Consider the following 14,589-nt stretch of genomic DNA (forward strand, 5'->3'; position numbering starts at 1 on the left):
TAGATGTTGCAATATTGAACATGAAGAATGTTGAGTTGCTGCCTGTGTTAGTTGTTTCCACTTATTATTAAAATGACAGGAACTATATTGCTTCTAGATTTATGATTTATGATTACACGTTCTTGATTTACATGAAGGACACATTCATGATCTGAATTTCATGTAAAGCAGATAATAATTCAGAGCTTGATTATCTTTTTTCAGGCTTTTTTGATAATAGCATTATCATAAGAAACTAGTAAGTAGCTACTGACATATGACATGAAGGAGTATGACTTATTATATTCTTTACATGACTTGTATTCTTCCCTTTAGACTATCAAAAACTTAAAAGCTTAATCTTGACAAGAAAAAGCCTCTCTTGGATTTGTTTTCTCTTAATTTAACATTATGGTGGTGTGGCCGCTTTGAGTAGTGTGATGTCTATCCTGCAACAACAGGATGGGCGTATGGGTGGTGAGGGTGGACCTAGCCTCTACACTGCCTCCAGTAGTGATTACCTCACCGCATCCCACCTTCACTCCCGCCCATTCTCTGCCCTCAACCGTGTCACCCGTGCTCTCTCAAATTCCACTCTGGGGGCTGTGGCTGGGAATGGGCTGGTGGGGCGTCTCCAGAAGGTGTTTGGCCGAGCCCGCACCACCCGAACCCAACACGGGAAGCGGCACAAAAACCAGCAGCCCACCACCCTCACTCTGCAGCAGCTGATGGCACTCCACGCCCAGCTTTCTGTTGTTAGTGTTCTTGTCTGCTGCTGTTATATATGTTTTCATCTGAAATATCCATACTTCAGTACCTCACCTCTGCACCTTTCCTTACACTCTCACTCACTCCAGCAATAAAACTCAAACACATATCAGATCATAATGCACTACATAGCATGTTCACATCATAGGCTTTCTGGTTGTTATCATAAAGAAACTTATGAATGCATGCAACTCTACTTATCACAATGTTTCAGATTCAGTTTATTGATGTTGGACAGCACTAAAAGTACCCTGTAGTTCCTTTTCTTTAAAAAGACATCAATGAAAATTCCTCACTGATGTCTCCCCCTTTCATATATATTGACACTGAAGAGGGATACAGTTGTTTAGTGTAATTTTTGCAGTATGTGTAATAACAAGGCATTCTCTAAACATTTGCAGCCATGCACTCGTGTTTTGATATGGAACGTAAGTCAGTAGCACAAGAATACATTACACATAATCTCTAACATTCCTCTTTATCACTTCATCTTCTTTGTACTTCATAGAGACTGGAATCTGTATATGCTCTGTGTAACTTGACTTGAATTACATACAGTGATGGACAAAGACTACTGACCTGTAGGCTGGGGAACAATTCTTGAGGCAAAATTTAGTGTCAGTGAATTAGACTACAATCTTATTGATATAGTTTTATTTTATTTACTTTTTTTTTTTTACTTACACATTTATTGCTTTTTATGGTGAGTTGCAGACCATTTCCAACCTCTTCTAACACACACACACACACACATACACACACACAGAAAAGGAAGGTCATGTATGATAAATTTACTAAGTTTCTATACAAGAATAATAGATGAAGTACAAAACAGAGATGGGTGGGTAGATGCAGTGTACTTGGATATCAAAAAAATTTTGATAAAGTTCCACATAAAAGACTATTGTGGATGATGGAACATATAGGAGGACTGAGAGGGACAATGCTAAAATGGATGAGGGACTACTTAAAGGATAGAGAAATGAGAACTGTGATCAGCAACACATGTTCAAGTTGGAGTAATGTAACAAGCAGAGTACCACAGGGATCAGCGTTAGCACCCATTATGTTCCAAATATAATTCAGTGATAGGCAGGAGGGTTTGACTAGTTATATTAATCTGTTTGCTGATGATGCAAAATTGTTAAAAGTAATAAAGAGCCATGTTGATTGTATGGAGTTGCAAAAAGATATTGACAAGATTTATGGGTGAAGCAAGAAGTGGAAATTGGAATTCAATGCTAAGAAATGCCATGTGATGGAATCGGGAAAGAGTAAAAGAAGACCTGCATGGGACTATAAAATGAGGGAGGAAGTAATAATGAAGAATGAGGAGGAAAAGACCTAGGAGTGGTTTTTCAAGATACCCTGACCCAGAATGGCATATAAATGAGATATATGGCTTGACATACAGGATGTTAACATATATTTGGGTGGCATTTCATTACATGGATAAGACTATGATGAAAAAAAATTATAGCCACTATGCTATGTCTCAGATTGGAATATGCAGCAGTGGTGTGGTCTCTGCATATGAAGAAAGACATAAGGAAGTTGGAAAGAATTCAGAGGGCAGCTACAAGGATGGTACTGGAGCTGAAAGACCTAACGTACAAAGAGAGACTGAAGGAAATGGGACTGCCAACTTTGCAAGTTAGAAGAGAAAGAGGAGATCTAATAACAATGTGTAAAATAGTTAACCGCATTGAGAAGATAGACAAGCAGGACCTGGTGTTGCTGGAAGAAGATGAAGCTGGATGGACAAGAGGGCACTCAAAGAAGATCAGGAAGAGTCAGTATTTGAGGGACATCAAGAAGTAGTTTTCCACATAGAACTGTGGATATCTGAAATGGTCTAAATGAAGAGGTTGTTGCAGCACCAAATGTGCATAAATTTAAGGAAATGGAGACAGGACATTATGAGCCCTGCTTGAACCCTGTATTATACAACTAGGTAAATACACACACACACACACACACACACACACACACACACACACACACACACACACACACACACACACACACACACACACACACACACACACACACACACACACACACACACACACAAATCTTACATTCATGCATCCCAATTTTCACATGCCACAGACGTTTAATGTTTCTTTCACTTATTAAAGTTTCATCTGTGTATAACATTGCATGATTCATAGGAATTCTTATCTTTTTATATGTATAAATTTGCCATGTGCATGATCATTCTTTCTTTGTTGCATGACATTCTTCTGGTGTCATGCTACCTCTTCACACAACACTCACTGTTGTGGTGGTTAATTTTATCTTTGATCATTAGACAAATAATACTAGTCATCACTTGATCAAGGCATCTCATGTTGCTGTACTGTAAGCTTTTCATTATAATGTACATAATTTGTTTTGCATTTTTTTCTGGTGCTGCCCACATTGACCAGAAAGTGCTTGTGAAAGATATGTGCTTCAGTATAGCATGGGAATAATTTTGACATTCATGAACTAGGAAACCTGATGTGGAAAAATGGAAAATCACAAAAATGTCAGACATCTGTCATCATAAAAATCATCCTTGTCATCATCAGATTTCATTCTTATCAGTATTGTTAAGTTATTCACTCATATATTTTTTTTTCTCTTCAGACTGACTATGAAAAGCCATATTTAACAGACAACTTTTATGTGGCACACAGGTCTATAAATGATATGAATCTGATAATATAGACACATCAGTATTGTAGTTAAGTATGATAAACAAAATCTTGATGCATTTGCCACTTTATTTCTTTTAGTATGTTGTCATGTCTTATCAGAATAATTTGAAATGTACTAATATAAGGACTGTTCACCTGTGGCCTTCTACAGCCTCCTGACCAGATGCAGGCAGGCGGCACCCTCGCTGCTCAGTCCACTGCTGGCCAAAGCACCTCACAAATCTTCCAGCACCAGCACACCAGACAGGTAAGCCACAATCTTCCTCTTTCCTTGGTAAGTCACAATCTTCCTCTTTCCTGTTATATAGTTTAGATGTTCATCATTGTTTGCCATCAGTCCATGTGTCCCATTATTAAAATGTCTGATGTGTATTTTATTTTTATTTTTTTCTAGTTGAAGGTGCTGAAGTTTTATAACTCAGTTGTGCCTTTTCAACCTTTTTAAGAAGATGTAGGCTTAGGCTCTAGGTTTCTGTAGTTTCATAACCTGCAGATTGAAAATGAAAATATATGATTAAGGTATTTTCCAGAGAAGTTTTCAAGACCAGGGCACATTTTCTGATGAATACATGATCAACACCAGGAAGAAAAAGAAAAAAAACTTTGTTGGATTACATTTTTTTGCATTACTTTAAGGACTTACAGTATCATTATATTGATGGTACTAATGTCATGCTTTTTAAGTGAATAGCGACATACAGCTGTGACATGTACAAACTTATTACATAGTAGTATTTCCTTTCAATAGAAACCTTGATACTGTGATGGGCATTGCTTTATAATACATTTGTGATGTCTTTGGATTGTTAAATTATTGACAGTTCTGATACGTATAGCAGTTAAAATGTTGAATGAGAATCTTGATGTGCAGATGGCTGGCCAGTCCTCAGGATACCCATCGCTGGGCACCATTGGCTCCAGCACCTCCACAAACCCCCAGCAGTTTGGCTTGCAGCATCTTAATCCCATGGCTCACCTCAACTCCCTTGCCCACCAGCAGCAGCAGCAAAACTACAGTAAACAAAAGGCATATGGATCTCAGTCAACTTATGGACAGTTTGGCCCCTCATCACTCAACACCATGTGTATGGCTGTGCTTTTTGTTCTTTCTCATTATAACTTACGGTAATGTTAGAGCTGTGAATGAGATTTTCATGATGTGATGTTGTTGTAGATACTAGACATTTGTGCATACACATCAGGTATAAAAGTTTGTGGCTTGATAAAGTAAAAGCTTGGTAAAAATAACCAGAAATTTATATCAGGGAGTCTAGATCATGAAGAAGTGTTTTAAAGTTACTGAAAAATAACAGGAATTTTTGTCACAGTCTAAAATATGAAGAATTTTTTTCAAAATTCCTGTCAAAAAAAATAATTTGACACTCAAATAATAAAGACTTACTTTTGTTTACAGCCCATGATGGTGTGTCCCGAGCCCCAACTCTTGGAGCGAGGACTCCAGTGCCATTAGTGGATGTTGGGGGAGCAACAACACTCGGCCCCATGGGAGGGGGTAGTGTAGCTCACACGGGACTTGAAGGACCTGAGAATGAAATGGACCGACCATATCACTTACCTCGCCCCAAGTCCCGCGTCTCCCTTGGGGTGGGTACCTTAGCCGCCCAACATTCCCGCATCGCACGCAGCTACAACTCTCTTCTCTTCTAGACCTTTGCTGCTGAAGTGGTCACGTCGCAGGGTAGAAGTGGGGGTGCTGTGCACAGAATGTGGTTACCGTCATAATACTCGGTGTAAACAGTGGCACTCCTTCTCCTAGATAAGCACAGTAGGTCCAGTCATTGATAGTGTGAATGGGTTCTATGGAAGGATAGTTTCATTGAGTGAACATAGTTTCAGCATTACTCTAAAAGCATTGATTCCCTTCATGGCCCTTGGTAGAGCTTTAACTTGACTCAAACACAGTCATACCATTTTTCTGTTGCTCAGATGTAAAGTGCTTTGTTTGTTTTTCAGTACTAAACTCACCTATGTGTAAACAATGTTGCAAGAGCACAGTTCTTTCTTCCTTTATTAAGTTTATGGCCTTGATAGTAATTTTTTTCAAATACTTTGCTAAGTGCCCTTATTTTAACAAAAATTTCTCTCTCTCTCTCTCTCTCTCTCTCTCTCTCTCTCTCTCTCTCTCTCTCTCTCTCTCTCTCTCTCTCTCTCTCTCTCTCTCTCTCTCTCTCTCTCTCTCTCTCTCTCTCTCTCTCTCTCTCTCTCTCTCTCTCTCTCTCTCTCTCTCTCTCTCTCTCTCTCTCTCTCTCTCTCTCTCTCTCTCTCTCTCTCTCTCTCTCTCTCTCTCTCTCTCTCTCTCTCTCTCTCTCTCTCTCTCTCTCTCTCTCTCTCTCTCTCTCTCTCTCTCTCTCTCTCTCTCTCTCTCAAAATCACACCTATTGTCATTTCTCGCCTATATCCTCCAGGATGAAAGATTCTCATCAACCATACTACGCAAGTGTCAGTTATTTAAGACAACCAGATGTCTCCACATCAAGGCTTGACTTCTGAACTCTATCATAGATAGAGCCTAATAGATGGATCTTTTTCCTGTATCTGGACAGATTTTTTAATCATCTGAATATCATCTGAATATCCTATGAAATCTGTTTATCCTACTTGTTTTGACTGTCATTGTTTCAAGTGAGCCCAGTCTTCATGTAATCTGTCTTATCTGCCTTTTGACCATCAACCCAGTGACCAACATTCCCTGACTAGTGACATTAAGCAGTTGTGGAATGACTGCATTGACTAAGTAATCTAAATCTTTCATAAATTTTGATTATTTTACATGAATATAATCGATTCCTACAAGAAGTTTCCACATGTTAAGGCAATCCCTTTGCTTACCATCTTTTATCTTGCCTTCATTCTGAGTTGTAGACACACTCATTAACAAGCTTCCACATACTGCAGTGAACACACTCACACACATAGATAGTTTTCTTAGTTTAGAGTCATCACAACATTTTCAGTGCCTGTTATTATTATTATTCTGTACATAATAGATGTGCATCACTTGCTTTTGTATATGTTACTTTCCACAAATTAACCTTTCTGCAGTACTAATCAGTAGCTACCTCATTTCTTTTAGTGTGTGTGTGTGTGTACCTGAGAGCAGCTCAGCTCCACAACCCATCTTCAGCCAGTGTGTTTAGAGTGATGTGCTGCCAGATACCTCTTCTACATGTTCTTTTCCTTGCTCTTATTATTACTTCTAACCTAATTAGGTGAATTAACCACACCATGAGACCTTAATTTAAGAAAATATGTAATCCATACAGGTAAGTGGTGACTACCACCTGCCAGTGTTAACCAACTTTACATCATTCAGTTCACCTTCTATAGCTGGAGTGTGTACATCCCTCACCTCTGCTGTGTTGTGATGTGTGAGATTATTCAAATGTATCAACCTTAGCCTAAGGAACAAAATTGATACACTATGGGGTTCAAATTCTAGTGTCCTTTAAAGTAGGTCTCTTGTGACTATACTTGTCGCCCATCAGTCTTTTTATTGCTGTAAAAATGTAGAAGACCTATTCCATAGTGGTTATCAGGTGCACTGTCACACTCAACATGATGTCTCCTTGCCTCTCAGTGGGATCTTCAGTTAAAGAAACAGCCAGAAATCACAAGGAGTCATGTCTGGAAAGTAGGGAGCCTGGTGAAAAAAAATTATTTATCTGATGTAGAAATGCAATTCAGTGCAGGAAACAGGACATGTAGGAATCAGGCAATTGGTAGCTCCCCAAGACAATACCCTGCACCATTTTTAATGCCTAATCAAGGATATCTCATCCAAGCTCCAAATTCTTCACATTTGCCAGGCTTCTTACTTACAGACATAATCCCTTGTGGTTTCTGGATCCTAAAGCTGATGATGCCATTGTAAGGATCCCAGATTGAGATCTGAGGAGACATGATGCAGATAAGATTGTGTATTTGCTAGCTATTCTAGAATAGGACTTACAAAAATGTTTTCAGCAGCAGAAGGACCATTGGGATAATTATGTAATATCTAGAGGTTCACTGTGAAGAACATTGGAACTAGAACCACCTTATAAAAGCAACTGTTTATCTTTATTTAAGGTCAAATATTTTCTGAACAAACCTCATATCACATCTCTCATGTATAATGAGCTGTGCAAGTATAGTATTATATGTAATGATATTTTAACAATATGCTATTGGCTCATAGATTATGACACCAATGAGGCAAATAGTTTGATATTGATACTAATGATAGTTTGCAATATTAAGGCATTGTATGAAAAAGGGATGTCTCTTCATGTTCCCCTGAATGAGAAGCTACATACTTAGAATATGAAGAGTCAACATACATACATGGATGATGTGGACTGATCATGTCTACTCTTTGTGGATGGACTCAATCAAGAGTTGTTGGTCAGTTTGGGTTAAGTAAGAGTATGGATAAGAAAGAGTCCAGATAAAGTGCAATTTACCACATTTTATTATTTTATGATGCAGAATAGTGTAGGGCTGGTGTCTGGGATTCAATACACAGAGTTGTGTATTGATATCGTAGCCCATTTTATTGGGTAATTATTATCTTAATGCTTTGTATTCCCCTTCAGTCTTGATCCCATTTTTCTCACTGTGTGGGAAATTATATCATGTATGTTTTTCTTATTATTATGGTGGTATAGTTTTTCTTATTCATTTTAGCAAGGACTTGCATATCAGAATTTTTAGTGTTTACTTCCAGTTACTACAGTAACATTTTTTTATAGCTTTCTCATTAGGAATGATTAAGTCTAGTGTGAATGTGTTTTTACTAATGTGTAAATGACATAAAATTTTAATAATTTTATAGCTGTTTCAAAGATTCAGTTTTACAAATGGTGAGGTTTCAGGTGTGAACACAGCAGTGTCAAGGGAGTGTGTGGGAGTGTACAGGTATTTCCAGTTAGTGGAGATGACCTGGTATGTACAGAGTGGAGCTGCTGACCCACTAACCCATGGCTTCTCTTGACCTTCACACAGGACTCCAGTGACATTTATTATGAGCCGGACGACCTCCAGACCTCCATCTCGCCCCGTGGCCCCCCTACCAGACCCCCTCCCCCCCTCCCCAGGACCATGCATCCACAGACCTACAACTACCCATTCTTCCACTGACTGTCCCTCCTCCTCATCACTTTGTAGTTGAAGGCTCAATCACCACTGATAGTAATGGGGGCTTAAGGAACAGATCTAATTCCTCTTGTCAAAAGTTGCTGTAGATTGATATATGTAAATGCATTAGATATCTTATTTCACTTGCATGCAAGAACCATATTCATTGAAATCATAATTATTTAAATAAAACTTCATGTGTTGCATTACACTGTTTACAATTATTTCAATAAACTTTAAGCACCACATGATCTTATTGTTGATGTGCTATGTTTTAATTTATCAATCAACCTGTAGACATAAACACTTCAGAATATAGACTTACATTTATCACATCTTACATATCATTCTTCTCATGTCTGTCTGCATGTTTGTATGTATGTCCCTCACTAGCAGTTTTGTCAAATTACTGTTGTAACCACTACTGACTTACATTGTGCGGTGATTGCCACTGATCACCAAACATCGGTTTCATTTGCTGCTGAATTATCCTCACTATCGCTCATTAGTCAAGGTTGACAGCTATCACAAAAACCCTATAAGAATTTTTTTTTTTCAAACAAAAACTACTATTTAGCAATTGCCTGTTGCAGTACCACAGTGACATTGTCAGTGTAGCGTAAGCATAAGCCCATGTCAGTTTGGCATGGTCAGATGGTTTGAGTTGATATATTGATGAAAGTGCATGATACAGTAAGGAATGGTTGCATATATTTGAACATCCTTTCTCACTCAAGTCTTAGTCCCTGAGACATGAGACAGTGAATTATAAGGAATCTATGAGTATTCTGCATACTGTTGAGGGTGACTGAAAGAGATGAGGGCAGAGGGCTGAGAACTTTTATTTTCATGAAGAAAGGAAGAAACACAAAGGACTTTATGTATTTACTTTTTTTTTTTTATTTAGTCTTGCTCTGCCTCTATATTGGATGCCACCTTGTATTTGCAGGATAAGAAAAGGTGTGAAAAAATATGTTCTTTATTTACACAGCCCATATTATGAACAGGTTGAAAGAATATTCACACTGAAGATATTTTAGGTTTCAGTGTGTGGAACTGTTGATGTTTATCATTCATAAAGTCAGATATTTTCATATATCTGTGAATTACAAAACCGTCAGTGTATGCAGGGTGGGTTCAGATTCTTATTATAGGGTTGTGTTGATAATTTGTCTTATATTGGATACAACTCTGTTTCTGAAATACAATGAATTAAGATGGGTTTTCTTTTAGGTGAGAATTTCCTATTAAGATACACCAGCAACAAGTATTGAAGTTAATTTTTAGGTTCTCATGAAAGAGGCTCAGCTGCTGCAGAAGCTTCATTTATGACCTAATTGAAAAAAAATAGATTTTTTGTGACTATATTTTTTGTAACGTGTACATGTAGTATTATATGTAAATATTTTTTTATGAATTTGTTAATATGTATTAGTTCCTTTGTATGTTGTCATTTTGATCCTGTTACTACTTCTACTATAATCATCCCTCTTGGTGCTAAGATGGACATTTCGTAATTTTTTTTGTGCTTGGCTATCTCAGAACATGATTTGTAAATGTGCACAGATACCTCTGATTTCATCGGCCATGAATACCCTGCTAATTCATTATGAACATACTGATGTGTAAATGATGTTGATGTGTGAATGCATCAGCTGAAGAAGCTATTGAGGTGACATCACTGCAGCTTTGTGTCACTCCACCAGGACTTGACCTAGTATTTTTCAAGCTAGATGAAGCCAATGATATTTTTGCATTAGAGAGAATAGCCACTCTCAAGGCCCCAGTGTTGCCTGAGAGGCCACATGTACTATAGTGTATATATGTCATGTTCTGTCTTGTTGATCTCCAAACAGGTAATGCCTGTTGGTCTGACTCTCATTACACTGGTTCATAAGATGTATAGTCTATTTATCCACTCTTGAAAATAAAACCAAATCTTTAATGTAAGTATTATCTATGATTTTCCTTCTTTAAAAAGGTGAGTGAGACTTCATCTGAGTGTGTATTAACTTGGGCAATTGCTAAGGGAGGAATTTCTTTCATATAAAATGCTGTTTTGCAATTTGGGCCTTACATTAATAAATGACCTTTTTCAAATGGCCGTCATCAAAATGCCCACCATGAAGTATTAAACACTGTTGTTAGAAGGTAATCATGACACTTTCTCACATTCATTTCATTTTTTTAATGTAATTATTTCACTATGTACAATATTTATAAGCAAAGACTATCAACATAAATGGATGCATGGCATATATTACAATAATTGACCAAAGAAGAGGAAATCATATTATTCATTGTAATGAATCTGCTTTTACTAATTTATTTTGATTGCATCTTACAATTTCTTTAAGTGAACTTATTTTCTTATCTTATTTAATTCCATCACTTCATAACCACGCTGAGCTTGATGTGCCTGCTCAAATCCCACTACCTAATTATTTTAACACATCACCTGGAATATTCTCAGCTGCCACCTTGAAACTTTAATTAAAAATATGGACACCAAATATGACAAGTGGAAACTCGTCTTTCTTCTTGATCCTTGAGCAATGAGCATCTGGCAGGAGTTTCCACCCCATGTTGTCCAGTCATTGATATTGTAGGCGTCTCATTTTAAGTACCTTACTGTTGCGGCGGAAAAAAATAACCGCGAGATGTAAGCCTCACCATGGACATGTTTATATGTTCTATTGTTGCTTTTCTGTCTTTGAAAGCCTGTGGAGCTTCCAAGTTTCATAATATACATTCCAATACTGTTCACTATCACACCACATTTTCTAAAAATAATAAAAAACTCCTTGCCTTTGACCAGGTATACGGAGAAAATAATTTTGTGTAAAGAGGAATACATGATAAGTGGTTAGTGGGCGGAAGGGTGGAGGGATGGAGCCGTTGAATGTTTCCAGTAGATGTCCCCCACCCTCCATGAATCCACTTTAGCGGGAATAAGAGGGGCCCCGGACTTGGAGATGTGGGCGTGGTAGCCTCGGGATGTCAGCCACTCAACCATTTCCTGAAGGTGGTTAGGACTGCAGGGAGCGTGGTACTTGTGTCGGTTGTTGGCCATCACCGCCCATTCCATGAAGATATAAGGCGTGAAGTGAGAGGTGAGCAGTTCCCGCCCACCTGATATCGTATCACATTCCCTTCCCTCTGGAAAAGCATAAATGAATGTTGTAAGTTCAGAGACATTATCACAGTACCATTATCAAGGTTCACTGAAGGTTGAGGAAAGCAACATTTCAAGAAAGCAATGTATATCAAGAATCACAATCACCATGCAATAATCACGCTGGCTGCTCACCGGTGTCAATCTTGAGGATAATGACTGAGGTATTACTAATGAGAGGTGACAAGGAATCGAGTGTTATAGAAGTGATCAATTCGGGGCGTCCCGAGGAGCGAGGGGAATCTGCATCCTGCGGAGTGACTTCCACCACGGATGTGCCTCCAAGATTACCATCCTTGTACTTTAGCTGAGGAAGGAGTATTCATAATCACCTCTTAACCCCAAAGGTATCGAAACAGCAGATAATTTTGCGTCTTTAATAATAATCAGACTTACTTTGACTTGAGTCGCCTCGCCAGTCATAGCGTGGAAGAGTATTTTGACACGTCCAGAGACACCTCCTGCAGCCGCACCAGCGTGAAGACGCACAGCCGATGTCCAAACAGGTTCTACTGCTAATACAGTCGCTCCGAGGCGCGCCCCATAAAGGCTGAACACTCCGACATGAGCCCCGACATCAACCAGAGTACTGGACCTAAAAGTTATTAAATAGTCTCTCTCTCTCTCTCTCTCTCTCTCTCTCTCTCTCTCTCTCTCTCTCTCTCCTGTTGCTGATGCCATAGTTTCATATGAAGAAATAACAATTGCAAGTACACATGGAATTGATTAATATATAATTTTATCCTTATACAGATAGGCAGCGCCACTGACGGGTAGTGATGTAAGGCAGTGGCGAGTAAAGCAAGGGTGCGAGGTTGCCACACGCCCTCCGTCCTCAGCTGGTTCGAAATGTGGCGGTCTAGTGTGGAGGGGTGAGGACAGACAGCGTAACTTGGCTCAGTCCTGTTGGAAAAAGTTAATATTAATCTCTCTCTCTCTCTCTCTCTCTCTCTCTCTCTCTCTCTCTCTCTCTCTCTCTCTCTCTCTCTCTCAAAAGTGGCGCTATCCGTTACTCACTTGGTATGGAAGCACGTTACGTCGCTCGATGCCGGCTGATTCATATCCAAGGTAATAATATTTGAGACACCCGCTCCGTTCAGTAACCTCTCCAGCAGGCTTTCACTTTTGCTAACTTTAACCACCACTATCCCTGGCCCTTTCTGCTTTCGAAAGTGGATAGGATTATTATTATTATTATTATTATTATTATTATTATTATTATTATTATTATTATTATCATTATTTCTATTATTTTTTTATTTCTCCAAGGGAATAGATGTTAAGATGGCATTTTGTTTCTCTTTGCATGGTTGATTTACTTACCAGGTCGGGCGACGTGTGATCATCTGCCATGGAGGAGTGCCGGTGCCAGTTCAGCTCTGCCTGTACTCCAGCAGTGCCGGGAGAGGCTGCTTGCTCTACCGCCCCCATTAGTATTACCAGCCCAGCGGCCGTCACCACCACCACCAATACTGAAACTCAAAAACAGAATAATCTCCCTCTCACAAAATCAGTAGCGAAAAATGTAACATCCAATATTTACGCACGTTAATTCGTCAGACGTATACCTGCAATCAAGCATTTCCGGGTAGATCTGCCGGAGCGTCGTCGCCAGCTACCCATTTGCACGGTGGCTATTTTTCTGTTACTCTCCATTCATCACTCCCTGACTGGAAATCCTCATACAAATGAGTCAATTTAGGCAATAATACATAAAGAATACAATTTTACAACAAACATTAGTTCTCTTTATGGACTTAATTACTTTTTCCTTCTTTTTTTTTCCATATATCTATTACATATTTCCTACTTACAAGGGACACGAGCTACAGTGAAGCGGCTTGCGACGTATTCTCTCTCTCTCTCTCTCTCTCTCTCTCTCTCTCTCTCTCTCTCTCTCCAGCAGAATGGGGCGGGAGAAGAGCTGTATTGATCAGTCACCAGCGAGGCTTCAGGGATGGCGTTGATACTCTGAGGCACTTAAAGAAAGGGTATGCCCCCATTCTCGTTTAGTGGAGGTTGGGGAGGATACAGAAATTACTATGGGTACATAAACTAATCACATCATAACATTTTAATGTACCTAACCTATAGCAATATAACTCAAAGTATGCGTGATGCCAGCCAGAAACAGATATTCGGTATGATGTTTTCTCAAAATATAACTGAACATACTTACTGGGGTTGTAATGATTTAATCAATCGTCCCTGTAGATTCTAGTCGGAACCAAAAATAAGGCCTGACATCCAGGATGAGAGGGAGAGTAACCACCTCAACTGGGTCCAAGGTAGCACTGATCGAGGCAGAGTAAGAGCCCTGAGAGGTGGGGATTTGATGACCGAGAGGTGAAAATGTAATGTACGTACGTTATTTTGAGTCACGATAGGGAGTGTGCCTTTAAATCTGAACAGGACACAACCCAGACATTTTTGTACTGTGCACTTATTGTTGTCTTACTTGGGAACTGATATGCCTTCAGACATGAGCTGCTTCCACCTAACACTGGCCTTTCGCTACTATGATATATTGTATGCCAATTAATGGCAGCTAGTCGAGTAAATCAAGTGAGTGAATCGGCTAATTTTGTGAAATCAGGATGCATGAATATCTTGGATGGAGAATACCTTCTATGTATCGGTTCCTGACAACCAACCTTAAAGATATTAAAAGGTATATGGCAAGTTATACAAAGAAATAAGAAAACGATATGGATTTTGTTATGATAATTGTCATTGCAGTCACATATTCGTGTATCATATAATATAAAAAAAAAATAAATAAATAAATAAATAAAAATCAAACAATTTTTCTAAGTTACTGATAAA

General features: G+C 38.8%; 2 protein-coding genes across 6 annotated transcripts in view; one reads left to right on the forward strand and one right to left on the reverse strand.

Annotated features, from left to right (window-relative positions):
• LOC135110561 (mucin-2-like) overlaps window positions 1-10,538 on the forward strand; it is a 50,671-nt gene extending 40,133 nt beyond the window's left edge. Inside the window, exons 12-16 of one of the 3 annotated variants that reach the window (XR_010273312.1) lie at window positions 441-734; window positions 3,604-3,699; window positions 4,324-4,537; window positions 4,867-5,238; window positions 8,457-8,597. Coding sequence is in view for 2 of the 3 variants with exons in the window: in XM_064022997.1 (XP_063879067.1) it covers window positions 441-734; window positions 3,604-3,699; window positions 4,324-4,537; window positions 4,867-5,057; window positions 8,457-8,591 (930 nt within the window). In the remaining variant the exon portion in view is untranslated. Of the gene's footprint in view, window positions 1-440; window positions 735-3,603; window positions 3,700-4,323; window positions 4,538-4,866; window positions 5,239-8,456 lie in introns of all 3 variants that reach the window. The other 2 variants (XM_064022997.1, XM_064023010.1) reach the window with 2 other exon arrangements.
• A 223-nt stretch (window positions 10,539-10,761) lies between these two features.
• On the reverse strand, window positions 10,762-14,588 carry LOC135110569 (uncharacterized). Of its 3 annotated transcripts, none has more exons than XM_064023022.1 (9): window positions 13,943-14,588; window positions 13,578-13,742; window positions 13,332-13,433; window positions 13,087-13,235; window positions 12,781-12,926; window positions 12,535-12,666; window positions 12,160-12,358; window positions 11,899-12,070; window positions 10,762-11,747 (listed from the first exon to the last, which is right to left on the reverse strand). In XM_064023022.1, exons 3-9 carry the CDS (start codon window positions 13,417-13,419, stop codon window positions 11,455-11,457), a joined length of 1,179 nt encoding a protein of 392 aa, XP_063879092.1. In that variant the 5' UTR covers window positions 13,420-13,433; window positions 13,578-13,742; window positions 13,943-14,588; the 3' UTR covers window positions 10,762-11,454. The 3 variants fall into 3 exon arrangements, with proteins under 3 accessions (XP_063879092.1, XP_063879100.1, XP_063879109.1); XM_064023030.1 differs by having other exon boundaries at window positions 13,578-13,767; XM_064023039.1 differs by having other exon boundaries at window positions 12,781-12,923; window positions 13,943-14,586.
• Between the last annotated feature and the right edge of the window lies 1 nt (window position 14,589).

The sequence above is a fragment of the Scylla paramamosain genome, chromosome 2 (genome assembly GCF_035594125.1).
Source record: "Scylla paramamosain isolate STU-SP2022 chromosome 2, ASM3559412v1, whole genome shotgun sequence".
NCBI lineage: Eukaryota > Metazoa > Arthropoda > Malacostraca > Decapoda > Portunidae > Scylla > Scylla paramamosain.

Bases quoted from the DNA above. Each gene is read 5' to 3' on its own strand.
- LOC135110569 (XM_064023022.1), bottom strand. From the start codon at position 13,419: ATGGAGAGTAACAGAAAAATAGCCACCGTGCAAATGGGTAGCTGGCGA. The intron at 13,236-13,331 runs GTATACGTCTGA...TTTGAGTTTCAG, and splicing joins CCGGAAATGCTTGATTGCAG to TATTGGTGGTGGTGGTGACG. The intron at 12,667-12,780 runs GTGAGTAACGGA...TTTTTCCAACAG, and splicing joins GTAACGTGCTTCCATACCAA to GACTGAGCCAAGTTACGCTG.